Source organism: Xiphophorus couchianus, chromosome 21 (assembly GCF_001444195.1).
Source record: "Xiphophorus couchianus chromosome 21, X_couchianus-1.0, whole genome shotgun sequence".
NCBI classification, from domain to species: Eukaryota; Metazoa; Chordata; class Actinopteri; order Cyprinodontiformes; family Poeciliidae; genus Xiphophorus; species Xiphophorus couchianus.
In genome coordinates this window covers 149,074-175,076 of record NC_040248.1, presented here as the reverse complement: position 1 = coordinate 175,076, position 26,003 = coordinate 149,074, and the positions used below count along the sequence as shown (strand labels likewise).

At 49.3% G+C, this 26,003-nt stretch overlaps 3 protein-coding genes across 18 annotated transcripts in view; all 3 read left to right on the top strand.

Moving 5' to 3' along the window:
- The first annotated feature begins 2,050 nt into the window (after positions 1-2,050).
- On the top strand, positions 2,051-8,868 carry actr3b (actin related protein 3B). Of its 3 annotated transcripts, XM_028005036.1 has the most exons (12): positions 2,051-2,285; positions 3,989-4,044; positions 4,139-4,263; positions 4,335-4,445; positions 5,399-5,494; positions 5,560-5,667; positions 5,739-5,882; positions 5,958-6,131; positions 6,825-6,917; positions 7,032-7,157; positions 7,328-7,411; positions 7,497-8,868. In XM_028005036.1, exons 1-12 carry the CDS (start codon positions 2,242-2,244, stop codon positions 7,590-7,592), a joined length of 1,257 nt encoding a protein of 418 aa, XP_027860837.1. In that variant the 5' UTR covers positions 2,051-2,241; the 3' UTR covers positions 7,593-8,868. The 3 variants fall into 3 exon arrangements, with proteins under 3 accessions (XP_027860837.1, XP_027860834.1, XP_027860835.1); XM_028005033.1 differs by lacking the exon at positions 7,497-8,868 and having other exon boundaries at positions 2,062-2,285; positions 7,256-7,411; XM_028005034.1 differs by lacking the exon at positions 3,989-4,044 and having other exon boundaries at positions 2,071-2,285; positions 4,106-4,263.
- Positions 8,869-9,006: 138 nt separating this feature from the next.
- Positions 9,007-12,053, top strand: xrcc2 (X-ray repair complementing defective repair in Chinese hamster cells 2). 3 transcript variants are annotated; one of them, XM_028005038.1, is made up of 6 exons: positions 9,007-9,638; positions 10,052-10,133; positions 10,209-10,244; positions 10,319-10,468; positions 10,546-10,777; positions 11,640-12,053. In XM_028005038.1, exons 1-6 carry the CDS (start codon positions 9,618-9,620, stop codon positions 11,977-11,979), a joined length of 861 nt encoding a protein of 286 aa, XP_027860839.1. In that variant the 5' UTR covers positions 9,007-9,617; the 3' UTR covers positions 11,980-12,053. The 3 variants fall into 3 exon arrangements, with proteins under 3 accessions (XP_027860839.1, XP_027860838.1, XP_027860840.1); XM_028005037.1 differs by having other exon boundaries at positions 10,546-10,807; XM_028005039.1 differs by lacking the exon at positions 10,209-10,244 and having other exon boundaries at positions 10,546-10,807.
- A 480-nt stretch (positions 12,054-12,533) lies between these two features.
- LOC114136765 (histone-lysine N-methyltransferase 2C-like) overlaps positions 12,534-26,003 on the top strand; it is a 43,363-nt gene continuing 29,893 nt past the window's right edge. For 2 of the 12 annotated variants that reach the window (XM_028005025.1, XM_028005027.1), the window contains exons 1-13: positions 12,535-13,362; positions 16,145-16,339; positions 17,928-18,010; positions 18,170-18,944; positions 19,140-19,319; positions 19,411-19,433; positions 19,606-19,695; positions 19,760-19,869; positions 20,066-20,216; positions 20,296-20,467; positions 20,588-20,702; positions 20,775-20,938; positions 21,117-25,981. In XM_028005025.1, coding sequence (XP_027860826.1) covers positions 16,146-16,339; positions 17,928-18,010; positions 18,170-18,944; positions 19,140-19,319; positions 19,411-19,433; positions 19,606-19,695; positions 19,760-19,869; positions 20,066-20,216; positions 20,296-20,467; positions 20,588-20,702; positions 20,775-20,938; positions 21,117-25,981 — 6,922 coding nt within the window. In that variant the 5' untranslated portion in view covers positions 12,535-13,362; position 16,145. Of the gene's footprint in view, positions 13,363-16,144; positions 16,340-17,927; positions 18,011-18,169; positions 18,945-19,139; positions 19,320-19,410; positions 19,434-19,605; positions 19,696-19,759; positions 19,870-20,065; positions 20,217-20,295; positions 20,468-20,587; positions 20,703-20,774; positions 20,939-21,116; positions 25,982-26,003 lie in introns of all 12 variants that reach the window. The other 10 variants (XM_028005032.1, XM_028005030.1, XM_028005022.1 and 7 more) reach the window with 9 other exon arrangements.

Here is a 26,003-nt window from a genome sequence, read left to right as displayed (position 1 = left end):
CACTAACCGCTACACCACCACGGCACGCCCCAAAATTGTGAGATTTTGAAGCGAGTCTCTTTAACCTTTGGTGAAATTGGCCATTTTACATACTTGGAGAACGAATTCTCAATTCTAGACAAATTTGTTGTTATCAAGATATTATTATTGTAATCATTAAATAATTTAGATTTGAAGGCCGTCACAAGTATAACATACTCATCCAGGTTCTCCTTTCAGCCACAAACTGAAACAGCAACAGGAAGCGGGTCACAATCAGGAAGTAGAAAGAAAATGATATGATAAACATTTTTTAATAATTTAAAACTGTAGAGAGCGTGTTGTAAAAGTATTCATCCCCCTGAGAGAATACTTCTGGAACCACCAGTTGCTGCAGTTGCAGCTGCTAGTCTTTAGGGTTCGTCTCTCCCAGCTTTGATCATCTACTGACTGAAAGTTTTGCTTCTTTGCCAAACAGCTGAAGCTCAGATTAGATGCAGAGTTTATGAACAGCAGTTTTAACAGATTTTTTTTACCCCTCCAGGGGTCTTTTGTGGCTCTAGTGTCCCTTATATGACAGCAGGCTGACAGGAAACGGGGGAAGACATGCGGCAAATGTCGTCGGGTCCGGGAGTCGAACCCGCGACGGCCGCGTCGAGGACTCAAGGCCTCCAAATACGAGTCACGCTAACCACTACACCACCACGGCACGCCCTTTAACAGATTATTTAATATCAAGCCCCGCACCAATGCTGTACCCAAACATAACAAATGCAAAAAGAATTACTCGATTTCAACTGCTTAATTCTAAAAGTTTAGAAGACGTCATTTATAAATGAAGCTCTTCCTCCTGCTGTCTAGAAAACAAAACCCGGAACTTTTCTTAAGAAAGTCCAGCCTTTATTGATCTGATCTGAACTCTGGCTCTCATCATGCGCTTTAAAATCAGCAGATATCAAACCTCTGATGAAAACAACAATCTGGACGAAAATCTGCTGCAGAATTACAGGCCAACCTCTGACCTCTGACCTCCTGTTCATCAGCAACATTACTGAAAAAGCTTCAATAGTTAAATGGCTTCCTAACGATAACCAACCACTTTGATGTCTTTCAGTCTGGTTTCCACCATACTAAGACTGGCCTAGTCAAAGTGTTCAATGACCTTCATATAAACACAGACTGTGGAAGAACCACATTTCTGGTTCTGGTTCTGTTGGACCTCAGTGCTGATCATGTTACTGAAACAACTGGAGAGCTGGTCAGACTCTGTGGTCCAGTTCTGGACTGGTTCCAGTCTGACATAAAGAACTGGGATTTCTTTGTTTCAATAGGAAACTTCTCAGAGAGGTCAGAGGTCACATGTGGGGTTCCCCAAGGCTCTGTTCTAGAACCCATTTGATTCAATATCTATATTCTCCCACTGGCTCAGGCTATAGCAGGAAATAAGATCAGTTACCATGACGACGCAGATGATACACACCTCTACATTTTGATGTCACCAGGTGACCTTTGACCCCATCCAAGCACTGAAAACAGATAAATGTGTGGATGAGACAAAACTTTCTGAAACTGGAGTTATTGTAGAGGAACATCTAGAGCTGTAGATCTGGAGTAACAGATCTAGAGTTACAGATCTAGAGTCAGCACACAGGTTCAGTTGTTCCATCTGTAAACTACGTAGAGATCAGGCTGACCTCTGCCCTGCCCCTCCAGAGCCACATAAAGCCGGTTCCACAGTGGTTCTTCTCCCAGCTGCAGAACATTTCCAGAACCAGAGACTAAAGTCTCGGATCAGAGAAACTCATCCAGGCTTTAGTTTCTCTTCAGTGGCTTTGATTCCTGCAGCAGCGTCTTCACAGGTCTGATTGACAACCCAACGGTCCAGAACGCTGCTGCTGGAGTTCTGACTAGAACCAGGAGGATAGAGACACCACCCGGTTCTACACCAGCCGGTTCTACACCAGCCAGAAAAAGGAAAGGAGCTACACAAATAAACTATGATTGATCATCATCATCATTCTCTGAACGGACTCTGACTCCGGGACTTCCGGCCCTTCTGGCAGCACCTGAACGCATCACCTCTCCAGTTACCGCGGGGTTCGGGAGAGGGGGTTCTGGGTTCTGCCTTCGACCCGGAAGTGCTCCTCTTACGCACGCACACGCAAGGACGCTCTCTTCATCAATCCCGCACCCACCGGACACTCAGCGCGCAGTGCGGCGTGGACCGGACCAGACCGAACCGAACCGGAGCGGAACCGCAACATGACCCTGCAGCTGCCGCCGTGCGTGATAGACTGCGGGACTGGGTGAGGACACGCGCACAGAGGACAGAGTGACATCACGAGAGATATTTCTGCAGGCGTGTTGTTTTAAGTTCCGTTAAAGGGACAGTAACCCGAATCAGCTGCTAGTGACGTCATTACAACAACAACAAGCTTATTGGTTCTCACTATTTGGCCAGGACTGGTTCTGCTGGGTCGGTACCACAGTATTTTCCGGGTATTCAGTTTATTCACTCACACAATTTAATAAATTCTATAATGAGCTCATAACATGTTTTACCTGATAATACAGATCATAACTGCAAAATGATGGTGAGTGAATCAGGTTCCCAAAGAAGCTATTAAAAGCTTATATTGGAGCCTGTGAACATAACATTTTTATTAAGAAAGAAACATCGTTCATTCCTCAAACTATCCTATAAATGTATCAATAAAGGAATTGAATCTTTAATTTGTTAAAAAAAAAAGTGGAGATGAGTTTCAACCTTTTAATCTCATTCCAAACCTTTGGACCCTCCAAGCAAAGTTTGTCTTATAATAATAAGTATTTTTCTTCTTTTTTACCATAGATAATAAATCCATTCCTAGAGTTATTAATATGCTGAGGGCCACTGATTGGAACAAGCTGTCAATCTATGATTAGTTAATTCTGGCTCCCATTTACTTCAGTGACCTGGAGGAGAGCGAAGCGACGGCCTAGATGGGAGGTGGAGAACACCAGAACCAGAACCAGAACACGGCGCTTATTATCTTTTGAAGGATCTCAAGTTTCCTGAGTTACCTGGGCTAAGTGTTGCACCATATAACAAGTTTTCTAGATTGTAGGTTAAAAAATGTAAGAACTGGTCTATGAAGACCCTCAGGAACTTTATAGAACTCACTCTCATTATTTCTTCATTTCCAATTTTAAGATCTATATGATGAGCGAATGATAAAAATGTATTCGGTCTAAACAAAATAAAATGAGTTTTGCTGATGTTAGGAGATAACTAAACCAGGTATTTATTTTCTACAATTCTACGTTTCATGTAGTTCATTTAGATTTGCATGTGAAAAAACCAAGTTTGTGTCATCAGTAAAAAACTTTATGAAATATTTTAGTAGAGTTTACAAAGTCATTAATATAAATCATGAAGAGCATAATGAATCCTGTGATAGTGGCCCATGTCTGATGTCCCCATTTTTGGTGATTAATTACATAATGATGTCTACCAAAAATGTAACTTTTAAACCAGCTATAATCCCATAGTGGGATTAATATATTGCCCAGTGATATATTAAAATCTACTGTGTCAAACTTTAGAAATGCCAGCGCCATAATCTCCCCGTTCTGGTGCATCAGTAATTTTTTCAATAAGGTCCAAAATAGCCCAACAAGCGAAGCTCTTTTTCCTGAATCCATACAGTGAATTTGAAAGAATCAAACGTTTATTCAAATATTCAGTTAATCTGTTGTGGACAACTCTTTCAAGAACCTTTGATAAAGCTGGAAGAAGAGAAATAGGGTGGTAATTGCTAATATTTTTATTTCCAGATTTGTAAATTGGAATGATTGGAATTTGAATGATCTACTGGGTCGGAACCACAGCGTTTTAGCTGTTTAGTGTTTCTGTCGGGTCAGAACCACAACCAAGCCTTATTTCCTGCTTGTTTTGCTCCAATCAGTGAATCTGTGTGTTGATTGCTCCTGTCTGGGCTGATCTGCCGCTCTCTCCTTCTGACTGCAGATACACTAAGATCGGCTATGCAGGAAACACGGAGCCGCAGTTCATCATACCGTCCTGTGAGTACCAGCTGAGCCTCCTCAGTTAAACAGTTGGTTCTGTTCCGCTTCTACTGAACAGAATCAACCTGGGCTCCTTTGCGGTCTCCGCCAGGCATCGCCGTCAAGGAGTCGGCCAGCGTTGGAGAGCAGACCCAGAGGAGGCTGGCCAGAGGAGTGGACGACCTGGACTTCTACATCGGAGACGAAGCCATCGATAAACCCAACTATGCAACCAAGGTGAGCTGGTGGAGGAGGAAGAGGATGGAAGCTGATCGGGTCAGCAGACTGACTGACGGTTTGCTGTTCAGTGGCCCATCCGTCATGGGATGGTGGAGGACTGGAACCTGATGGAGAAGTTCATGGAGCAGGTCATCTTCAAGTACCTGAGGGCCGAGCCAGAGGACCACAGCTTCCTGATGGTACAGACTGTGTGATGTCAACACAACTGCAATTTTAAAGTAATTAAGACAGGCTGATCCAACACCAGAATCTAAAACTAACTGCCTTACAGTCCTTGAATGTTTTATAAAAGAGAGAAATCCTACATCAGAGCACCTTACTTATTTATCTACAGGAATGACAGGTTTTATATAGTGACATAAACATCTGTCCTTCCCTTTCTGACATGGGGGTTCGGTTTACCATCCAGTAGCAAATCACAACCGTTCAGGTGTCTGAAGACTGAACCCAGCAAGAGTCACCTTCACATTCAGGAGCTGAGCATCAGGAAGGGTTCAAGGCCAGGAGGACACCGGTCACATGATGAGGCTTAGAGATGTTGACGTTCAGCTGGGTGTCCACAGCTCCAGAAAGGTTCATTGTTCTAAGAAAGGTTTGAGGTTTTCTATTATGCCATTCAGACACTGCAGCAGGTTTCCAGGTGACTCCTGGGTCTCCTAGAGGCCAGCAGGGGGAGCTCTGCGCATCAATGAAAACGTACCAGGTTCCTTCCTGAAGGATACAGCGAGTCCTCAAGGATCCAAAGTGAAGCCGCTCCAAAGGCCATGTGAAGAACACACTGGGTTGTAAGGGGTCCTAATAGAAGTCAGCTTCCTGGAAATGTAAAATAAATATTACTGAAGAAGCTGAGAGTGTGAGAGCTGTAGCATCTGTTGTTCAGGGATTTCTACAGTCTGGTTTTGGTATGGTCTACCTTGTAGTGTCGGTACTGTCTATGTCATGGTGTTATTACAGTCCATGTTCTTGTATCTATGTTCTGGCATCAGAACAGTCTTTGCTGTGATTTTCAGCAGAAGGTTAATGGCAGTGCCTCCTGTCCAGGTAGGAAGGTCTCTAAAGAGGCAACAGGTGAGTGGATGTTTTCTTCTTCTTGCTCTCACCTCTGTGTGTGTGTTTGGGCCTACCTGAGCAGACAGAGCCTCCTCTCAACACTCCTGAAAACAGAGAGTACCTGGCTGAGATCATGTTTGAGACCTTCAACGTACCTGGGCTCTACATCGCAGTGCAGGTGAGAGCCACCTGAGTGTTCCAGGATGCTGCAGACCTCCCTGGCTAACCGTGTTCCTCCCGCAGGCGGTGCTGGCCTTGGCGGCATCCTGGACATCTCGCCAGGTGGGACAGCGGACCCTCACCGGCATCGTGATCGACAGCGGAGATGGAGTGACGCACGCCATTCCTGTGGTTAGAGCCGCACTCACCATCAACAGTTATGCTGCGGCGGACGTTGCTCACTGATTGGTTGTCTGCGGCAGGCTGAGGGTTACGTGATTGGCAGCTGTATAAAACACATCCCCATCGCAGGGCGAGACATTACCTTCTTCATCCAGCAGCTGCTCAGGGACAGAGAGGCGGGCATTCCTCCGGAGCAGTCACTGGAAACCGCCAAAGCCATCAAGGTGTTTCTCTGTTGCTGCTCGCTGTCTTCTTCTGTTTCCTCTGCTGCTCACCGAATGTTTTACCCTCGTTTCTAGGAGCGGTACTGCTACATCTGTCCCGACATCGTGAGGGAGTTCGCCAAGTATGACTCCGACCCTGGGAAGTGGATCAAGCAATACCAAGGAATCAATGCAGTCACCAAGACCCCCTTCCACATTGACGTGGGCTACGAACGCTTCCTTGGACCCGAGATCTTCTTCCATCCCGAGGTCCCAGAACCAACTCACACGTCACATCTCAGGCTTCATCTGGTTTCACTATAGAAACACAATCAGAATAATCAACCCATAATTCAAACTCAGGTACCATCATCCCAACTGATCCTAGTTATCAATCAATGCATCAAGTTCAGAGGAAAGTTGATGGGGTGTCTGCCTCAGTAAACAGGGATGAAAGGATCTGCCTTTCTCCTTCTAGAACCTGCAGGAATCCAGTGACGTGCAGTCAAGTGAAGCAGTGCCTCACCTGTAATCCTTACAAGTAAAATAGGTGCATGAGAAGCAAAGTAGATACTAACGACAATGAAAGAATAGCAATAATAGCAATCTGTCCACTTGGCTTTTCTTTAAATTAGGGTTTTTTGTTGGTAATATCAACATTTGTGTGATCAAAGTTGCTGAATTTCTGCATTGCCTGTTGAAATACATGTCAGAAGTTTTCACCAGACCTCTAGGGGCGCTGTGTCACACAAAGTGAATGAAGCAAGCGGTTTTGCATGCTTTTCGCTGGTCTCTTAATGTCACAATATACTTGTTCAATTACATGTTCTCCATATGCTGACGTTCCAGTTTTACTACATTTGTACTAAATTAAAGCTCAGCTTGAACAGGTTGGACTTTGGTTTAAAGTGTTGGCTGACGTTCATTTTAAGCTCATTTCAATACTTTTTCCATGTTTTCCAGTTTGCCAACCCAGATTTCATGCAGCCCATTTCTGATGTCATCGATGAGGTCATTCAAAGCTGTCCGATCGATGTGAGGCGGCCGCTCTACAAGGCGAGTCTAACCACTGTCATTATCTCAAACACAGATGGTTTGGTGGTAAGATGTGTCACTGTGTTGGACCGTTTCCTGCCAGACTGACTTGAGCCTCTGCTTCTCCGTTTCCAGAACATCGTTCTCTCCGGAGGCTCCACCATGTTCAGGGACTTTGGGCGGCGGCTGCAGCGAGACGTGAAGAGGACGACGGACGCCCGGCTGAGGTTGAGCGAGGAGCTGAGCGGAGGACGCATCAAGGTCAGAACCGCCGGTAGCCTGCCCTCCTTCTAGCTCCTCCTAGTCATCAGCTGTCTGTTAAGGCAGAATGATGCTGCGGGACGTCTGTCTCTGTTCAGTGACTTGGACCGTCAGCAGCAGAAGCATGTCGGTACTGGACCGTGTTTATCTCGGCGTGTCTGTTTCTGCAGCCGAAGCCGATGGAGGTCCAGGTGGTGACCCATCACATGCAGCGCTACGCTGTCTGGTTTGGAGGCTCCATGCTGGCGTCCACGGTGAGGATGGACGAACTACAATCGGTCTGAAGCGTTGAGCTTCTCCTGCTGCCCTCATGCTCTGCTGTTGCTTCTGTTCCTGCAGCCCGAGTTCTTCCAGGTCTGTCACTCCAAGAAGGACTACGATGAGATCGGCCCCAGCATCTGTCGACACAACCCCGTCTTCGGCATCATGTCCTGATGGGGCCCGTCATCATGCTGTCTGCTCGGCACCGGATGCCTAACTGTTAGCTTCGTGTGATTCCTGTGAGCTTGTTAGCATACTGTCTCTGCAGAAAGAAAGAGTTAGCATGTTAGCTAGAAGGCATGATGATCATTCTGCTGCAGCAGAGATGCCATTTTATTTAGACCACAGATAGCTGCTGCTACCTAGCAGCTGATGGTAGCTGTTAGCTGTTATCTTCTGTTATCTATTAGATGCAGCTAGCTGTTAACTATTAGCTGTTGCCATCTACCAGTTAGCCATTGTGAGCTATTAACTGCTGCAATCTCTTAGTAGTTAGCCTCTGTGAGCTATTAGCTGCCGCAAACTGTTAGATGTTGTTAGCTGTTAGCTTCTGCTAGCTTTCAGCTGATGGCAACTATTACCTGTTGCCAGCTGTTATTAGCTAATACTAGCTATGAGCCGGTGTTAGCTTTTAGCTGCTGTTAGCTGATGCTAGTTGTTAGCGGATATTTGTTCTCAGCTGCTGCTAGCTGATGTTAGCTATCCTTAATTTCTGATGTAGTGCCAGGGTTTCCTGCTGCAGCCTCTCCTTCCTAATTTCTTGTGGTTTCATCGCGTCCTCTCAGGTGTTTCTCTTGGCTCCAGACCGGCTGCTGAAGCTCGAGATGCCTCAGCAGGTGTAACTGAGCTAGAACTGGTAAAGGTTGATCAGTTTCCCTTCTTTCTTCCTGATTCTCTATCATCTGTCGTCAGGCTGCCTGCAGAGCTGCAGATATTGGGTCCTCTCTGACCACCCTGCTGGCTTCCTGGGGCCCTCCTCCCTCATGTTTGTTCTCTCTAGCAGAGCTCTGGACCTTCAGTCTGGACCTTCAGTCAGCCATATTGGGCTGTGTTCTTTGTCATGAGATGTACACTATCGGGTCTGCGAATCTGCTCTAATGTTTCTAATCGAACTTCTGTCTTGGCTGGACGCCTCCATCAGCTTCCTGCACTAATCCTCCACAAGGGGGCGCTGTCTGGTTGGATTCGTTGTAGATGTTTTCTCACCAACGCTCTCAGTGATGTTTTGAACAGATCACCACACTGATGCTGTACTGAATACACGACATGCAGAGATGAACCAGAACCAGCAGGAGGTTGGACCTGTGTTAAAGGGAGAGTACAAATTTTCTCAGCTGATCCTGTTTGTTTTTCTGCTTCACCCACAGCTCTAAGAATCTTTATATTTGTAAAGAAATGAAAACTGACCTTTTGTGGAGAAATTCTAAAGTCAATAAAATTTAAACACTCACTGACGTGTCTGCTGGATTCACTGAGAGACGTGGTGCGTTCAGGTGCTGTCAGTCAGTCACTGACACATAGACAAGGCAGTAAGGCCTGACTTCTCCGAAAAAAAAAGACAAAATATTTTTTCATCTCAGATTATTTTATTAAGCTTGACATTAAAACTTGACGCTCATTGTTGATTTTAGCTGTTCTCTATATAATAATGCATTACAATCCTACAGACAGAGAAAACACATGACTTACTCAACAAAAGGTTGCAAAGAGAAAGAAACTGTTTCTATTCTTCATAAATGACCTTGGCCATTTCAGTGTCAACACATTATTCATAATAACATCTACAGCGTTGGGCCTCCATCTTCATCATTTTAACCTCAGCCGCCTTCCTCATTATCGCTCTTATTCCTCCACATGGAGGTAAAAGTTGGTTTATTTGTAATTTTATTTATTTTTCGTGATGGGGATGAAGAAAGCCGAGATATTCTTATCCCTTTATACATATACACACTTTTATTATGAAAAGCCGAGTCTTATTTTGTCAGCCGGAAGTGATGTCACTGTCAACAAATCGATTCACTTGTTTGTGCTTTAATAAACCAACGCTTCTTGTTTCTTTTTAATGTATCCGTCTGGGCTTTTCCGAACCGGCATCGAACCTAAATCATATCCCCGCAACTGCCTCGGCTAAAACCTAGCAAGCGGAAGTCGAAGCGTTCCCGCGCAAATGATCAAGAGGAAGAGGAAGGTCGGACAGAGATGAGTGAGAGCGGGACTCAGGTGAGCTTGTGATGCGGACAGGTGACCTGGTTGTGGTGGTAGAGCTCGCTACATGACCGGGTTTAGAGTCCAAATCTTTTAACTCCGGAACTGTCTTTGTTGGCTTTTCCAAAGAGCTACTAGTACAGAAAATATCTACAGCACTGCAAAAAAAAAAAAACACTTACAAAATATTTTCTTCATCTCAGATTATTTTATTAAACTTGACATTAAAACTTGATGTGAAGTTTTAATGGACTTAAACAGTTAAAGTCCAGGTCAGGTTCAGCAGTCAGTCTAGCCCTAAGGCTTTTCAAAGTAAAAGTTCATCTCAGGTTTGGTTGTAGTGTCCTTTCATCAGTGGTACAGTATATATTCTAGTGTTGGTTCAGTCTATGTTCTGGTACCATCCAAGTGTTGGTGTCTCCCTGCAGCTGCTTGCCCGTCTCGAGGCCCGGCGCTGTCTGAAGGACATTGAGCCTCAGCTGTTTGCCGATGATGGAGGACCTGACCGTGGTACGTAACTCCACCCACTTCTTCTCAGCTGACCAGTAATCAGGCTGTTTCTGACTGTGTGTCTGACTGTGGCAGGGGAGGTGGTGGAGGTGTACGGTCCGGAGGGGACAGGTGAGGTTTCATTGGCTCCACGGGTGCTGTGCCCTGACCTGACCCACTTGAGACCTGTGTTCTGGTGTCTCCAGGAAAGACGGAGCTGCTCTACCACCTGCTGTGTCGCTGCGTCCTGCCGGAGGCGGCTGGCGGTCTGGAGGTGGACGTCGTCTTTGTGGACACAGACTACAGTCTGGACGTGTTCCGGTTGGCCAGTGTTCTGGACAGTCGACTGAGCGCAGGTGAAGCTAACGACATCTGCAGGGTGTGAAGACTTCAGATGAGCTTACCGGAACATGACTGGTTCCTTTCTCTCCAGATGGTTCTGCCGGGTCTGATGATGCAGTTCTGCGCTCGTGTCTGTCTCGCCTCCTGGTGGTCCGCTGCTCCTCCTCCTCCGAGCTCCTCCTCACCCTTCATTTTCTGGAGACCACCTTGTCTTCTCGACCCAAAGCAGCGCTCCTTCTTATTGACAGCATCTCGGCGTTCTATTGGTCGGATCGCAGTGAGGGCGGAGCCAGCGTTGCCAAGCAGGAGGAGAAGCTCAGCAGGTGTTCAGAGCTGCTGGGTCGACTGCTCAGGTGGATCCTTTAAGTGGGTTCTAAATGTTCTGTAGAGGCTTGATCTCTGACGGACTATCTGAAGAGCCTAACTGTCCATCTGAGCTTGTACACTGAGGGTGGGGGGTTTGATTCAGTTCTGGGTCATTAGAAGGTTCCAGTGGGTGGGGGTGGAGGGCTTGGTGGTGCAGAGGTGAAGCATAGTCCACATACAGAGGCCTTAGTCCTCGACGTGGACGTCACAGGTTCGAGTCCTGGCCTGATTACCTTTCCCCCTCTCTTATTACTGACTGTCCTGTCAATTCACTGTCAGATAAAGGCCACTAGAGCCAATGAAACCTAAAAAAAGATGCTCAGGTGGAAGGTTCTTCAGCAGGTCCAACTGGACATATAGAAAGTTCTCGTGTCCTTTAAAAGGCCTGAACAAATTCTTCAAGAACTGAGATGTCGGACGGAAAGTTCTTCCCAGAGAACAGTCCTCTGGTTCATTTGGTCTTTAGCACGACTGACCCGTTCAAATCCAGTAGAGTCCAGTCCATTGCAGTACATCAGTAGCAACCTTGATCAGAAACTCCGATCAGTGACCCTGTCCTGTGATGGTGGCCCAGGTTCATGGTTCTGGAGCTCAGTCCATGACCCGAGGAGCCAATGTTCAGTACTGGATCAAGGAACCAGATCCAGATGTTCTCCAGACCAGGAACCACTCCATCTGATCAGCTCCAGTAAAACAACACTGTTCTTGGGGAGGATATCCAAGCCTTAGAGTTCAAAGTTCAAGGTTGCATTGGTCCATCACGTGGTTCTGACAGCTGTGGATCAACAGCTGATGTCCTGTTCTGTGGTTCCTCCCCAGGGATTACAGAATCACCATCTTTGCAACCTGCCACCCCATCAGGCGGACTTCCAGTGGACCACCCTCCTCCTCCTCAGAGGCAGACCGGTCCCATCTCTGCCGAGCCTGGCAGCGTCTGGTGACCCACCGGCTGGTGTGCTCCAAACAGGAAGCTGAACATAACCCAGCAAATGGAGACCAAGGGAGCGGAGAGCAGAGGAACCGGCAGGTCTTCACCGTCCACTGCTCCTCCTGGACCGGAACCAAGGGTTCCAGGGTCAGCTCCTTCAGAGTGACGGATGGTGGTGTGGAGTTCGTTTGGACCCATAGACCTCCTCCTGGTCTTTCTGTTGTACTTTAAAGACTCACTGTTGATGTTTGTAACTTTATTACGATGACATGTTGGAATTGAATAAAACCAGAGATGGATCGGAATCTGGATCATGAGTTGTTTGGTTTTACCGGTAGAGATAATCAATAAAGATGACTGTAGAAATAATCAGGAAAGATTAGTAGAGATAACCAGAGTAAAAATCAAAAGCAGTTTTTAATATTTGTTTCACTGATGAAGGGAACTAACCATCGATCCAGAAGTAATCATACCCTGGTTAAATGATGATTAAACCAAATTGTTAGTACCCGCTTATTACCTGGGTACTATCCAGGTAACAACCAGGCTAGGGCTGGAAACTAGCTGGTTAATACCTGGTTAGTAGTCTGTTTTTCAACCTGCCACCCTACTTTGCAACTGATAGTTTGATTTTCCGTCTAATCAGGTAAAACTGATTTCCTTGTTGCTGAAAATGGGTTGTGTTAATAAACCTGCCTGGTTCAACATATAGCTAGCAGGACCATATCCAGCCATCAGTACCGGACCTCAATCTAGTCACTCCCTGGTTCTGGAGCTGGACAGGGAGTTCTCACAGTAGTGATTCTGCAGAACCATAGGTGTTCAAAGTCCAAAATCTTGGATTCGGTGGTTCGGATCGCATGACGGTTCTGCACAACCAAAGATGGATGTTTTTGACCCCGTCTGACTGTTGGTTCTGCTCATGTACCATCAGCTGAGCAGGTTCTACAGAGTTCATCAAGTTCTCCTGGAGGAATCCTGTTGAAACCAGAACTGAACCGAAAGACCTAGAACGTTCCTTCTGGACGGATCTGTCAAGTTCCGGTGTTGTGTTTACTGCACGTGCAACTGCAGTCCTGATCCCCCCGCTTCCGATCCGGCCCAGGTTTCCCTGGTCTGATGACAGCAGCCGCATAACAGGAGCAGCCCCCCCAACAGATCCCTCCGCGGGGTCACACACACTTTTTACACAACACAAACAAACCAGGCGGTTACAATAGAGAGTTGGGCCACACGGGCACTGTGCTGGGCCACAGTCTGGTGGAAGGCTGCCCTCATCCCGGCGCTGGTTCCAGGACGGAGCGGCCACCTGGTGGAGCTGTAGGACAGGTTTTCTGGGATCTACTTCTCCTGCTGGGGCTGACAGGCGGTGCTTCGGTCGCTCCCAAACATGGCCTCCATGACGGTGCGACCACTCCAAGTTTGATTTCTCACTGATTATCTGCGTCCAAACTGCGTGTGTTTCCTTCTACAGCTCACGGGAATGTTTCCACGGAGCAGCTCTGTACGGCAGACACCAGAAGCAGATGTTTTCTGTCGCAGAAGTTCGGTGCTGATCACGTCGCTCTAAGTTGACTGAAAACTGGAGAGGAAAAGGAGAACCGCGTCAAATCAGTAAGCAGCCTGTCTCGGTCCTCCTTCCGCCGCTAACTCGCCCCGAACCGGGGGCCAAGGCCGGCTGTCCGCGCTCCCTGCCCTGCTGTCAGTAGCCTGCACCGCGCGATAGACAGCCGAGGAGCTAATGCTAATGCTAACGGTGAAGTGAACGGGGAGGCTACCTGCTAACGGCTACACCGACTGTCATTAGCAGCTTGAGTCCGGGCATCCAGGCAGGCTTAACAGGCTGATGCGGTGTGGGAGGCCGCCTACCGGTCTCCCAAAGCCGGCGGCTGTTAGCCGACTTTGGTCCGCTGACAGATGGGTGTGTTAGCATGGAGCTAGTTGGTTAGCCACACAGTTTTGGCTCACCTGACCAGGACTCACCTGTCCGAAAGGGCCTCCCTGACCTCTGATCGGTACCAGCTCATCAGATGGAGATACGCAGTTCGTTCCTGGTTCTGAAGGGTCCATTACTGTCTCAGGTAGAGGTTCTGGTGTCGTTCTACATGGTTCTGATGTTCCCAGTTGTTCTCTAAGGTTCTACTGGGTCATACAGGATTTACATGGTTGATTTTAAGTTCTCTAAGGGTCCAATCTTGGATCTAAGATGGGTCAGGTACTGTTGACTTGAGTTTTGGGGTAGAATCTTTGTGGTTCTGATGGATTGGCTGTAGTCCAGTGTTGGTTCTAGGAGGTTCTTTGGTGTTCAGGTCCAACGCTCAGGTTCTGAGGCAGAATTAATCCAGTGAGTGATTCTAGACGGTTCTTCTGCTGCGGTAGTTAGAGGTTTAAGACGTATTTGATGGTTCTGGTCCACTGCTTGTTGACTGTAGATGAAAGTATAGCAGAAGGTGCAGATGATCCACCTGGAGTGGCTCCTGGTTCTTCTATCAAGAACCACGAGCATTTCTGGTTCTTGATAGAAGAAATGAAAATATCCAGAAGATCAAAGAACTTCAATGAGCTGCAGAAAAACCAACCAAAACTGATCAAAACACAATAAACAACTGGAAAATGAGAAACATTAACAACCAAAAAGACCTGTCTAGTGCAGCTCATGAAATCCAGCAGAGACTTGACTTAAAGAATACGGCAAACCTCAGCTGATGAGACCCATCAGGTCCAACCAGTAGCAGATGTTGGGTTGGTTAGGGTAATCAAAGGTTCTCCACCACAACAGAACCCACCCAGACTTTCCTTGATCTGCAGCTCATCATTGGCTGCGCTTCCACTGCCCATAAAATTGCACTTGGAATAGCAAAAATAATTTTGCCTAATGTAAACACTGTAGTATCAAAGTCAGACTAAGCAGACCCAGATTGGACTAAGCCTGCTCAGTTTGCATCCTAGTTCAGCCTGAAGAACATCACAGAGGTATTGTTGCATTGTTAGCAACAATGCAACAAAACATCCATTTTTCAATAAAAAAAAAATTGCACTATTATGAGGTAATTTTTCAGCCATTTAAAATGGGTGTATGTTGGGGTGTGCTGTGGTGGCGCAGCGGGTTAGCACGCCCCACGTTTGGAGGCCTTAGTCCTCGACGCGGACGTCGCGGGTTCGACTCCCGGTCCCGACGACCTTTGCCACATGTCCTCCCCCCTCTCCTCACCCTCCTTCCTGTCTGCCTACTGTACAAAAAATACGAGCCACTAGCGCCGCAAAAACTCTTCGGAGAAAAAAAAAATGAGTGTATGTTGTAAAACTGTAATTAATCGCATCATCAGTTTGTACCCAGTACTTTTGTCACTCTGGCCTCCTGGGATGATGCCCAGCTGTCTCCAGTAGAGCTCTCACAGCATCAGTTCATCAAAAGTTGATCAATCCAACACGTTGACTCCATGGCTCTTGTGTTAAATCACTGACTACTATTTTCCCAAAACGCATCATACATGGCTTCTGCTGAGTAGGCGGGGCTTGTCGCTCCACTGCCTGAATAAGACGCAGACCTCTCCTCTGATCGACTGATAGATGATGAGCGCCATGGCTGAATTATTAGTTTATAATTATGTTTATCCATTTCTGCCATGATTCTTGAGGACTTATGGCGTAAACAAGGTTATTCATGTGTGATTTTCAGTGGATTTCTTATTTAAAGGAAATAATGCAGTAGGGCAATTTTATTTTTCTACATTAGCTGAACATAGATTTGTGCACATTTATAATGGAAACCCAGCTAGCATCCCAGTTGCTCCATCTGCCGATGGACCATGGATGAAAAAATAGATTAATGGATGGATGGATGGACGTTTGTTAACAGATGGATGGATGGCTGACGGTTGGATGTTGGCTCACGGATGGACGGATGTTGGTTCATGGATGGATGTTGGTTGACTGATGTTGGTTGATGGATGGATAATGGATGGTTCGCGGTTCTGCCTTCACACTGTCTGCTTGAATTGGTTAGACAGTAGAACCAGTACGTGTCCCATTTCACCAGAACCCCTCAGTCACCATTAAACAAGAGTTTTGATATTAAAGCTACAAGTTGTCCAACTAAAAGAGATGAAATCATGTAGAAATAAACATACGAGACAGAAATTTTCTGAACTAAAATGGTAAAATAATAGGACAAAAACATTAGTTGGTGATTCTGCAAAGATCCCACCTCTGCGTGGTTGGTTGCTACCAGCTGGCACCTGCAGATCTTTGATCTTCAGTTAGATGTGTTGGTGTGAACCATTTCTGCTGCCAGACTCCTTATCTCACAAGCTTAGTGTGGCGTCTTCTTGTGGTCGGGGTGGAGTCATGTATGGTAACAGAAAACTTTAACCCTCGTCTGTCTGCTTGCACCTAGAATGCCCTCTGAGGCTCAGGAGCCTCGAGACAGAGGGCCCCCCCACCCCCTCACGCGGGCTGGACGCAGCGCTCAGCTGGCCAAAGCTGCAGCCACTAGCCCCGCCCCTGAGAAGCGACCCCGCGGGCGGCCTCGGAAGGATGGGAACCACGGCCGCCCAGCGCCTCCTGCTCCTCCTTCACCCAAATCTAAGAAGTAAGTGCACCACTAATGATAAATGGTAAATGGCCTGTACTTGTATAGTGCTTTATCATGTCCAGAGGACCCAAAGAGCTTCACACTATATTCAATCATTCACACACACATTCACACACTAATGGTGGCAAGCTACTGGACAATTGCCACAATTGTTGGGAGTGTGACCCAACTCCGTCAGTGTTGGGTCACACTGATGGAGGCAAGGCTGCCATCAGCCTTGCCTGACCAGCAGGCAAGGCGGGTGAAGTGTCTCGCCTTAGGACAACTTCTTGGGCAACCCTCCACCATTGTCAAATGGAGACACCTGATTGGTACTGGGATTAGTTTGGTCTCAGGTCCGATTCTGTTCTCTAAACAGAAACTGGTCCCTCCCTGAGTGTTTGGACTATATAATCACAACATATGACGAGGCGATATTGACTTGATTCAAAGGGTGTTGATATTTTTCTGCCCCGGGTTCATTTCAAATATAGTCTCTTTCACTTGAATTTTTCTGAGCAAGAGCCTCCTAGACTGTGAACCTGCTCTAGTACCAGCACCACGAGGAAGTGGGTGTTAGCAGTTGGCGGATATTAGCTAGAGAGCGGACGTTGGTAGATGTCTTCCAGTTTGCTGTCCCTCGTCATGGAGCGGACATTAGCCAGGGTTCAGAGCAGACAATAAACAGGGAGCGAATGTTAGCCTAGGAGCGAAGAGGATGCTGGCCAGTGAACAGATGTTAGTTACTTCACCCATGGAGTGGACATCAGTCAGGGAGAGGAGTGTAGGATAGGCAGGATGCGAACATTACTGGATGTCATTCAGGGATTGGCCACTCACCAGGGAGCACACGATAATAGACGATAACAGACACTGGCTACAGAGCAGAAAATATCAGACGCTGGCCATGGAGTCCGAATTGCTGAAATTTCAGAACCCCACCTGGATGGTTAATGTTATCTGCATCTCTGGTAAATCCTATAGAGAGCCTCTGCACTCTCTGTAGGACCAATACGTCAGGGACGCTGGGGCGGATGAGAAATGGGGAAGAAATTCTTAGAGAAGATTGTGCGATGTTGTGAAGTTACTCTATTGAACGAGGTGGAAAAGGAGATAGAAAACGGAGTAAATAATGTAGCACTGAATCAAACCATCTGTATCGTCTGATCAGTGATTGCTGCTATGCAGGTATCAATACCTGCATAGCAGGTATTGATACCTGCATAGGTGACAATGCAACAATACCTCTGTGATGTTCTTCAGGCTGAACTAGGATGCAAACTGAGCAGGCTTAACTTAGTCCAATCTGGGTCTGCTTAGTCTGACTTCAAGCAAGGTACTAACACCTAGGGTCCTCATAGATATACGACTGTGCCTAAAAGTGTGTTTGTGGTTAGAATGTCAGGAGGAAGTGGTGAGGGGCATGATGGTAAAATAGGCACCGGGGTGAGGGGTGGACTTGGCTCCTGGGTTTACTTCCTACCAAACACAGAATGTGACGTCATTCTGCTCATGTTCTTCAAGTGTTTCTGAATGAGAGCAGAACCAGGTTTCTGGCAGCAATTGCATAAATATCAACAGTTCCTGTTGATCTGTGTTCCTGCAGGGGGCGAAGCCGAGGAAGAGCCCAGGTAGAGGGTGAAGAAAGCACGGGGACTACAGAGAAGAGGCGACTCCAGAAAAAGACAGGTGGGCCTTAATGACAAATCAGAGCTCTGCTCACAGGAACTCATTCATTCTCAGGAGGACCTAGAAAAAAGCTCAGCTTCATTTTCTGATTGACTCAAACTTAACTGACTTCACCAAGTTTCTGCACTCTCAAATGAATCCTCGGTTTGATCTCCACAGAGCCCAAGGATCCCCCGGAGGCCAAGGGACCGCAGGAAGCCATGGAGCCGCTGGAGCCCCCAGAGCCCAAGGGACCGCAGGAAGCCAAAGAGCCCCCAGAGGCTAAGGAGCCCAATCAGCTGCTGGAGCCCAAGGAGTCACTGAAACCCCCAGAGCCCAAGGGACTGCGGAAAACCAAGGACCTGGTGGAGCCTCCAGAGCCCAAGGATCCCCCAGAGCCCAAGGAGCCACCAGAGGCCAAGGGACCTCCAGAACCCAAGGAGCCTAAGGGACCCAAGAAGCTTGTGGGGTCCCGGAGGTTCATCTCTAGGCAGAAGTCCCACAATAACCCTGAACCAGACCTTGAAATGAGCCAGGTTGGGCCCAGTCCTAGTCCTGAGCCAGCTCCTGAGCCCAGAGTCCCAAAGTGCAGCTCAAAACCAGCCCCTGTTTCTGAGGAGGAAGACAGTACCAGAACCGGTCCCTTTACTGTTGACCTGTTATCTCAGGTCCCTGTGGAGGATCCTCAGGTTGGCGCTCCAGAACCAGGGGAACCCACCCACAGCCCTACCCCTATTGAGACCAGCTGTCCTAGTAGGGTTTCCATGGACACCAAGCAAGGCTGTATTGTCGGTCCGGTGCAGCAGAATCAAGAGCTGAGTCCCCACTCCAGTCCTCCAGTGTCCCTTTGCCTGGAGGACGAGGACGAGGGCTCCCTTTCCCCCCTGTTCCAGCACTCCCCATCAGAGGAATCAGGGGGCTCACCTGCCCCAACCCTGGGACACGCCAAGAAACGGTGAGTCTGGGTGTTACCATGGAAGCACTCCTCCTCAGGCCTCCGCTGCTACTGATTGTCATGAGGGCAGAGCTGTGGGGAACCTTCTGGATGGCTTCAGAGCAAATATTCCCTGGACTAAGTGTAATTAAATGACCCATTGCCATGGTCACACAGGACCCGCCTGAGTTCATGTGTTCACCTGTCCTCCTGCAGGCTGAAGCAATGTGCCTTCTGTTACCGCGGCGACCAGCCTCCTCTGGGCCAGGGCCGCCTTGTGGTGTTCGGTCCGACCCCAGGCTACATCCCGCTCCACATCCTGAACCGCCGCACCTCCTCCGATCGTGTCGATGACTGCCATGACCACTGCTACCATGGAGACAGGGCCCCGCCCACGTATGTGACCTCACTTCCTGTTCAGAGATAAAGAAGAAGAAACTGTTGGTTTGAAAAGATGAGGCTGACCAGCTGATCTGTTTGTTGTCAGGTGCAGCAGCCCAGCACAGTGTGGTGAGTACCGGTGCACCTGATCTCCAGGTGATCGTCTGATGGTAGATTACCAGGTGATCCACCATCAGGTGATCACCTGGAAAATACCAGGTGATCCACCATCAGGTGATCCACCATCAGGTGATCACCTGGTGACGGGCTGCAGGTCAGTCACGGTCCCTCTGTGTTTCAGAAGATGAATCTTCTTCAGAGTTCATGCGACAACTCGGCCCCATCGGCCTTCCACACGACATCAACGTCCAATCACTGTTCGACCCCACAGGTAGCCCTTCGTCCTTTCCCTTCTCCTCCTCTGTAAACGTGTGCTTACCTGGCTTTGTGTGCAGGTCAGTGCTGTGCTCACCTGCAGTGTGCCGCCTGGTCAGAAGGTGTGCGGCATGGCGATGGCCAGTCTTTGCTCTTTGTGGACAAAGCCATTGACTCAGGAAGCAGCCAGGTGAGTTTCTGACAGGAAATTGTTTTGGGGGGTTGATGGATGAAGAGCACAGCCTTCTGCCTGGGTGTCCAGGTGTTTTCAGGTCTTTAGAACTTCAAGAACTCTGATGCTGAATGGGCTCTTGGCTCGGATCCGGATGAACTCTGGAACCCATCACTCAAATTAATAAGCCCCACCCCTTGTCTCACCTGTCCAGGTATGTGGGTTCTGCCAATGCCTGGGTGCTTCGCTGCGTTGCCAGGAGACGGGATGTGGGCGGAGCTACCACTTCCCCTGTGCTGCTGCTGCTGGCGCTCATCAGGACTGGACCCGAAGGCTCACACTGTGCCCTACGCACGCCGGCCCAGGTGGGGGAACTCAGAGCTCCGCTTCCCCCCACTTCGCCCCGCTGTTGCCATGGAAACACACTAACCTCTGTCTACACAGGCTCCTCAAGATGTTTGTCGTGTTTGGGCGGAACCGAACCCGGCAACTTGTTGATGTGCTGTTGCTGCGGTAGCTGTTACCATGGCAACTGCCTGGAGCCAGCTCTCACCCTGTCCCCTCTGGTCCGGTCTGGGTGGCAGTGTCCCGCCTGCAGGGTGTGTCGCAGCTGCAGGTGACACACCTTCTGACTGAACTAGTACCTGACTGTGGAGCACCACTGTTGGCTGGACTCAGGTTCAGCAGGTCAGAGGTCGTCCTGTCGGTCCTGACCAGCTCTATGTGTGTGTGTCAGGTTACGGGGTGACGAAGGCCTTCTGCTGGTGTGTCAGCGCTGTGATAAGGCCTACCACACACACTGCCTCTCTCCTCCGCTGGACGGCACACCCAACAGCGCTTGGACCTGCAAGGTCAGAAAATCTCTGTCAGGTACAACTGCCCAGGTGTGTTGCTTCTAAACTCATTGGGCCTGTTTTCTCCAGAACTGCAGAGTCTGTCGCCGATGTGGTGTGACATCATCGGGTCAGTGGGCCAATCATCAGTTTCTGTGCGAGTCATGTGACCCTGCCCTGCCCTGTCCTCTCTGTTACCGTGCTGTTGACTTTGCCTCGCTGCAGGACAGTCTGGCCTGCAGCAGCTGCTACAGGTAAACATGCTTAGAGAGGGGTTATCCTCCGACTAGAAGCCAGTTTTCAGTTTCCTTCAGTAAAGATGGAAGTAAACGAACAACTACCAGGTCTTGCAGCTCTTCGACAAGATGTGACGTAAATGTGTTTACTTTCCTTCCTCAGTCCTTTGAGTGTTTGATGTTCTCTGTGCTTCAGGTCTGTTCATGCTGAGTGTTCGGGCCAAGCTGGGGAGTGCACAGCAGAGTCTGACCTCTACCTCTGCTCCTCCTGCAGCCCTTTTGAACAGCAGCTAGCCCCTCCCTCTGACACCTCTCTGGCGCTTAGTCCACCTGCTGCTCCTGATACAGGCCAGCTTTTCTGCCTGGAGCTGCCAACTAGTCCTCTGCAGAGTCCGAACTTAGAGCTCCAACCTAGTCCCACACCCTCTTCTGGAGACCATCCAATAAGTTCTGTAGCAAGTGAAAGCATTCTTGGAACGTCTCAGAAAGACCTCCAACTCACTCCTCCACGGTCTCCATCCTATCGGAAGACCGGTGTTGCAGCATCACTAGAGGTCCTCGAAAGAAGTCCATCTCCACCTACCGGATATCAGAGGCACACATCGTCACCAGAGCAGACTGACCTGCCGTCGTCACTTAATCTCGCAAAATACGAACCACCTGTTATATCACCATCCACCTTCTGTCAGAGCCTGGAGCATGCTGCAGCCGAGCCCCAGCAGAGTCCTGCGTCTCCTCCAGCTGTGCCCCAGCGGAGTCCTGCGTCCCCTCCAGCCCAGCCCGACCGGGGTCCTGCGTCCCCTCCAGCCGAGCCCCAGCGGAGTCCTGCGTCCCCTCCAGCCGAGCCCCAGCGGAGTCCTGCGTCCCCTCCTGCCGGGCCCCAGAGGAGTCCTGCGTCCCCTCCTGCCGAGCCCCAGCGGAGTCCTGCGTCCCCTCCTGCCGGGCCCCAGCGGAGTCCTGCGTCCCCTCCAGCCGAGCCCCAGCGGAGTCCTGCGTCCCCTCCAGCCCAGCCCGACCGGGGTCCTGCGTCCCCTCCAGCCGAGCCCCAGCGGAGTCCTGCGTCCCCTCCAGCCGAGCCCCGGCGGAGTCCTGCGTCCCCTCCAGCCCAGCCCGATTGGGGTCCTGCGTCCCCTCCAGCCCAGCCCCAGCCGGGTCCTGCGTCCCCTCCAGCCGAGCCCCAGCGGAGTCCTGCGTCCCCTCCAGCCGAGCCCGACCGGGGTCCTGCGACCCCTCCAGCCCAGCCCGATTGGGGTCCTGCGTCCCCTCCAGCCCAGCCCGATTGGGGTCCTGCGTCCCCTCCAGCCCAGCCCGATTGGGGTCCTGCGTCCCCTCCAGCCCAGCCCCAGCGGGGTCCTGCGTCCCCTCCAGCCGAGCCCCAGCGGAGTCCTGCGTCCCCTCCAGCCCAGCCCGATTGGGGTCCTGCGTCCTCTCCAGCCGAGCCCCAGCGGAGTCCTGCGTCCCCTCCAGCCGAGCCCCGGCGGAGTCCTGCGTCCCCTCCAGCCGAGCCCCGGCGGAGTCCTGCGTCCGCTCCAGCCGAGCCCCAGCGGAGTCCTGCGTCCCCTCCAGCCGAGCCCCAGCGGAGTCCTGCGTCCCCTCCAGCCCAGCCCCAGCGGAGTCCTGCGTCCCCTCCAGCCCAGCCCCAGCGGAGTCCTGCGTCCCCTCCAACCCAGCCCGACCGGGGTACTGCAACCGAGACCTATAAGGTTTTTGTTGAGACTCTGAGTACTGCTTCACCTTCTTCCGAGACCCATCAGAGTCCATCAACACCTCCAGAGGAGACGCATAAGATTCCTACTATGCCTACAAGCGAGACCCATCAGATTCCTGCAAGAAATCCAGCTGAGACTCAGGAGATTCTTGTTGAGACTCAGAGTCCTGCATCACCTTCCTCCGAGACCCATGAGAGTCCATCAACAGCTCCAGCCACGACCCATGAGAGTGTTTTAAGAACTCTTGCCGAGACTCATCAGAGTCCATCATCAACACCCTCAACCAAGACCCATCAGGATTCTGTTTCACCTCCAGTGGTACATCAAAGTTCTGAGGGGACCTATCAGAGTTCTGCAGCCCTTCCAGCAGGGATCAGTCAACTCTTACCAGAAGAGGCTGAAGTCTCTGGTGAATTTTCTCTAAAGACAGCACAAAATCCTTCCTCCACTACAGAGGAGCCCCTTAAGAATCATGTAATAGAGAACTCAAACATTGTCCTAAACCATCTTCCATTCACCCTGTGTCAGAGCCCTTCAGCACCTCAAGAGGAGGCCCATCGGAGTGTTGCAATACCAGCAGATGATTTTCCTCAGACCTCTACTAAACATCCTGCATCAATTCTAGAGGACAGCCATCCAAATCTTGGACCACCTCCAGAGCACAGCCACCAAAGTCCCTTATGCCTTGTACAAGATCCCGATAGAAACGATGCATCATCTCTAGCGGAGACCCATAAGAGTCTTCTACCATCTCTAAAAAAGACTCAACCCCATAGAAACCTTGTTCCATCAGCAGATGAGAAGGTTGCTGGTCAGGTCCAGGGACCATCTTTAAAAGAGATCCGCTCACCCTCTCCACAGACAACCCATCAAAGTTTGCTGCTCTCTTCTGATCAGCTGATTCCTCCAATGTCTCCCCTAAAGTCTCAGCAACCATCTGTGGAGTCTCCTGGTGAGAAATATGAAACTCCTGCTCCATCTCCAGAAAGCACCTATCAATCTGGTCCACCCCCTAGCCACATGTGTGTAAGTCCAGAACCATTACTAAAAAGTTCTGCTCGGTCTCATGGGGAGACTTGCCAGTTTCAAGAACCTCCTCTGAAGAACTCGGATGAAGGTTTGGTTCCATATCCAGAGGCCGATCTCCAAAGTCTTGTTACATCTCCTAAAAATCTCAAACAAGATCATCCACCATCTCTTGAAAGGACAGAAGACTGTCCTGAATTAAACCTCGTAAACTTCTCAGAAGTAACAGCTTTGTTGCCTAAAGAGATCCATCCAAGTTCTGCTGAACTACCACATTGCCAAGAAAGTAGTGATAGAGATCACCAGGACAGCTTCAGGCTTGCACATTGTATGTCAAGCTCAACATTACCTCACCCTGCTTCCATTGACCAGCAGTCACCTTCCTCATCACCACACTGTCAGTCAGAAAACCAGGAACGTGCCCTGTCACACCAACTTGAACCTGAAAGGCTTCCTCAATCTCAGGCCAGTCCAACAGGATTTGAGTTTGGTCCAGTGTCCTCTCGTCCTAGTCCAACCAAAAGGTCCCCTGTAAAGGTTCTTCAGAGTTCTTCTAAGCTCAGTTTGAACTCTCCTTCTTCTGAACCAGACTTCACAGAGGACCAGCTCGGTACTCGATCTCTGCAGGCACATCTGGGTAACAACCCTCAGCCACAGAGTCTGAGTACATCAGGGCTGAGTCCTACCAGGCTTCAACAAGGATACCACCTGGAACCTGAGACACTGCTACAGAGACCATGCAGTCCAACAAGCATCATGAACTCCCTGCCCAACCACAAATTGGAAGCTGGTATATCTTATCCGCAAACTCCCACAACACTGGACCACACAACCACTGGCTCAGACCTTTCACAGAATCTCTGTAATCTGAACCCTAAATCACCACAGATATTTGGCACATCTACCAAGATGGCACTTGGATCCTATTCAGCTCCTTGTAGCCCTCACCCTCTCCTGGGGAAATCTAGACCCCACAGTTCTTCACAACCTGCAAGTCCAACTCAGCACCACTACAACAAGATGGTCAGGCAAAGTATTGACTCTGGTGGACTGAAACTGGAAGGTATAGAGTTCACCCATGACTCCTCCACAGTGCAATCTGCTGAGAACTACCGGCCTCACATACCTGCCCTTCAGATGCCAGAAAGCCTTGATAACAGTAGCACTTCTTTTGAACACAGTAGCCTAACTTACTCACCTTGTGTTAAGGACACAAAGGTAAACCAGAGTCCTTACAAAAGTCTGTCACCCTGCACAAGTGATAGTTCCAAGCAAGCTGAGCCAGTGCCTACAATGCCTACAAACCCTGCCTTCTGTCTCAAAGTCTTGCCAATAGAGACTGACCCCACACCACAGTCAGCAAGTCTCATACCAGCTAAGTCCTCAACACAACAAAATGGTCCAGAGTCTCCATCATTAATTGAAGCACAACTGGCTCAACCTGGTGACTCAATTTCTGGTCAGGGTAAGGATATAGAGCTCCACCCAGATAGACTGGTCCATACTGAGGCCCTTATTGACTTTGGTCCCACACAAGTCCACAGCTCTACCCATACTCTGTCAGCTAATAGTTCTGTTGCCAACAGTCTGACTAGTATTCCCACAAGTGATGTCTCTCCAAGGACTAGTCATGCTGGTCAAACTAATACTGTTTGTATAGTACAAACACCCGTTAGCCCACTTCAGAGTCCAGCTCTGGATGGGACAGTGCTCCACAGACCCATGTCCAACCCTGGAACCAGTCCCAGCCTTCGTCAAACTCCCTACAGCCCGGGCTCTCTGTCAGATTGGGTCCGGGAAGTTGATCTTTCCATCCAAATATCTACTGTTCCCCCTTACTCTGTTCTGGATGTTGGTGCTGTCCAAACAGCAGAACCCAATGAAGGGTCCCAGAGACCTAGTGACCCTGCTCGGTCTACTCAAAGCCTCGCCAGTCCTTCAGGCTCTGTCCACCCACAGGTTAGCCCTCCATCTGTAGTATTGACTTCAACGCTTCAGGCTCCAGTTAGCTTTGTCAGAACTTCACAAGAATGTTCTGTCCTTGGGGCAGTGGGTTCAGAAAGTCCTCATGCTTGCCCCATACCAGGTCCTGTGCAGCTGAAGCCAAGTTCTGATAGGAGTACCATTGATTCATTGCCTCCAGAGTCTGGTTCTGATTTTGGTCCTGGTCCTAAACAGCAACAGTTCAGTCTTGATCCATGTAACCATGTTCAGTCAGTCGCTTGCTCTGAGAACCACCACAATCTTGATTGTGCTGGTTCTGGTGTGGACTTAAGCCTTATCCCCGAACGGCCTAGTTCTGTACATGGTCATGGACCTGCTGGAGGTGAGTATCATGGAGAGTCCAG

Bases quoted from the DNA above. Each gene is read 5' to 3' on its own strand.
- actr3b (XM_028005036.1), top strand. From the start codon at position 2,242: ATGACCCTGCAGCTGCCGCCGTGCGTGATAGACTGCGGGACTGG. The intron at 5,883-5,957 runs GTGTTTCTCTGT...CCTCGTTTCTAG, and splicing joins AAACCGCCAAAGCCATCAAG to GAGCGGTACTGCTACATCTG. The intron at 6,132-6,824 runs GTCCCAGAACCA...CATGTTTTCCAG, and splicing joins AGATCTTCTTCCATCCCGAG to TTTGCCAACCCAGATTTCAT.
- xrcc2 (XM_028005037.1), top strand. From the start codon at position 9,618: ATGAGTGAGAGCGGGACTCAG. The intron at 10,245-10,318 runs GTGAGGTTTCAT...TGGTGTCTCCAG, and splicing joins GTACGGTCCGGAGGGGACAG to GAAAGACGGAGCTGCTCTAC. The intron at 10,469-10,545 runs GTGAAGCTAACG...CTTTCTCTCCAG, and splicing joins GGACAGTCGACTGAGCGCAG to ATGGTTCTGCCGGGTCTGAT.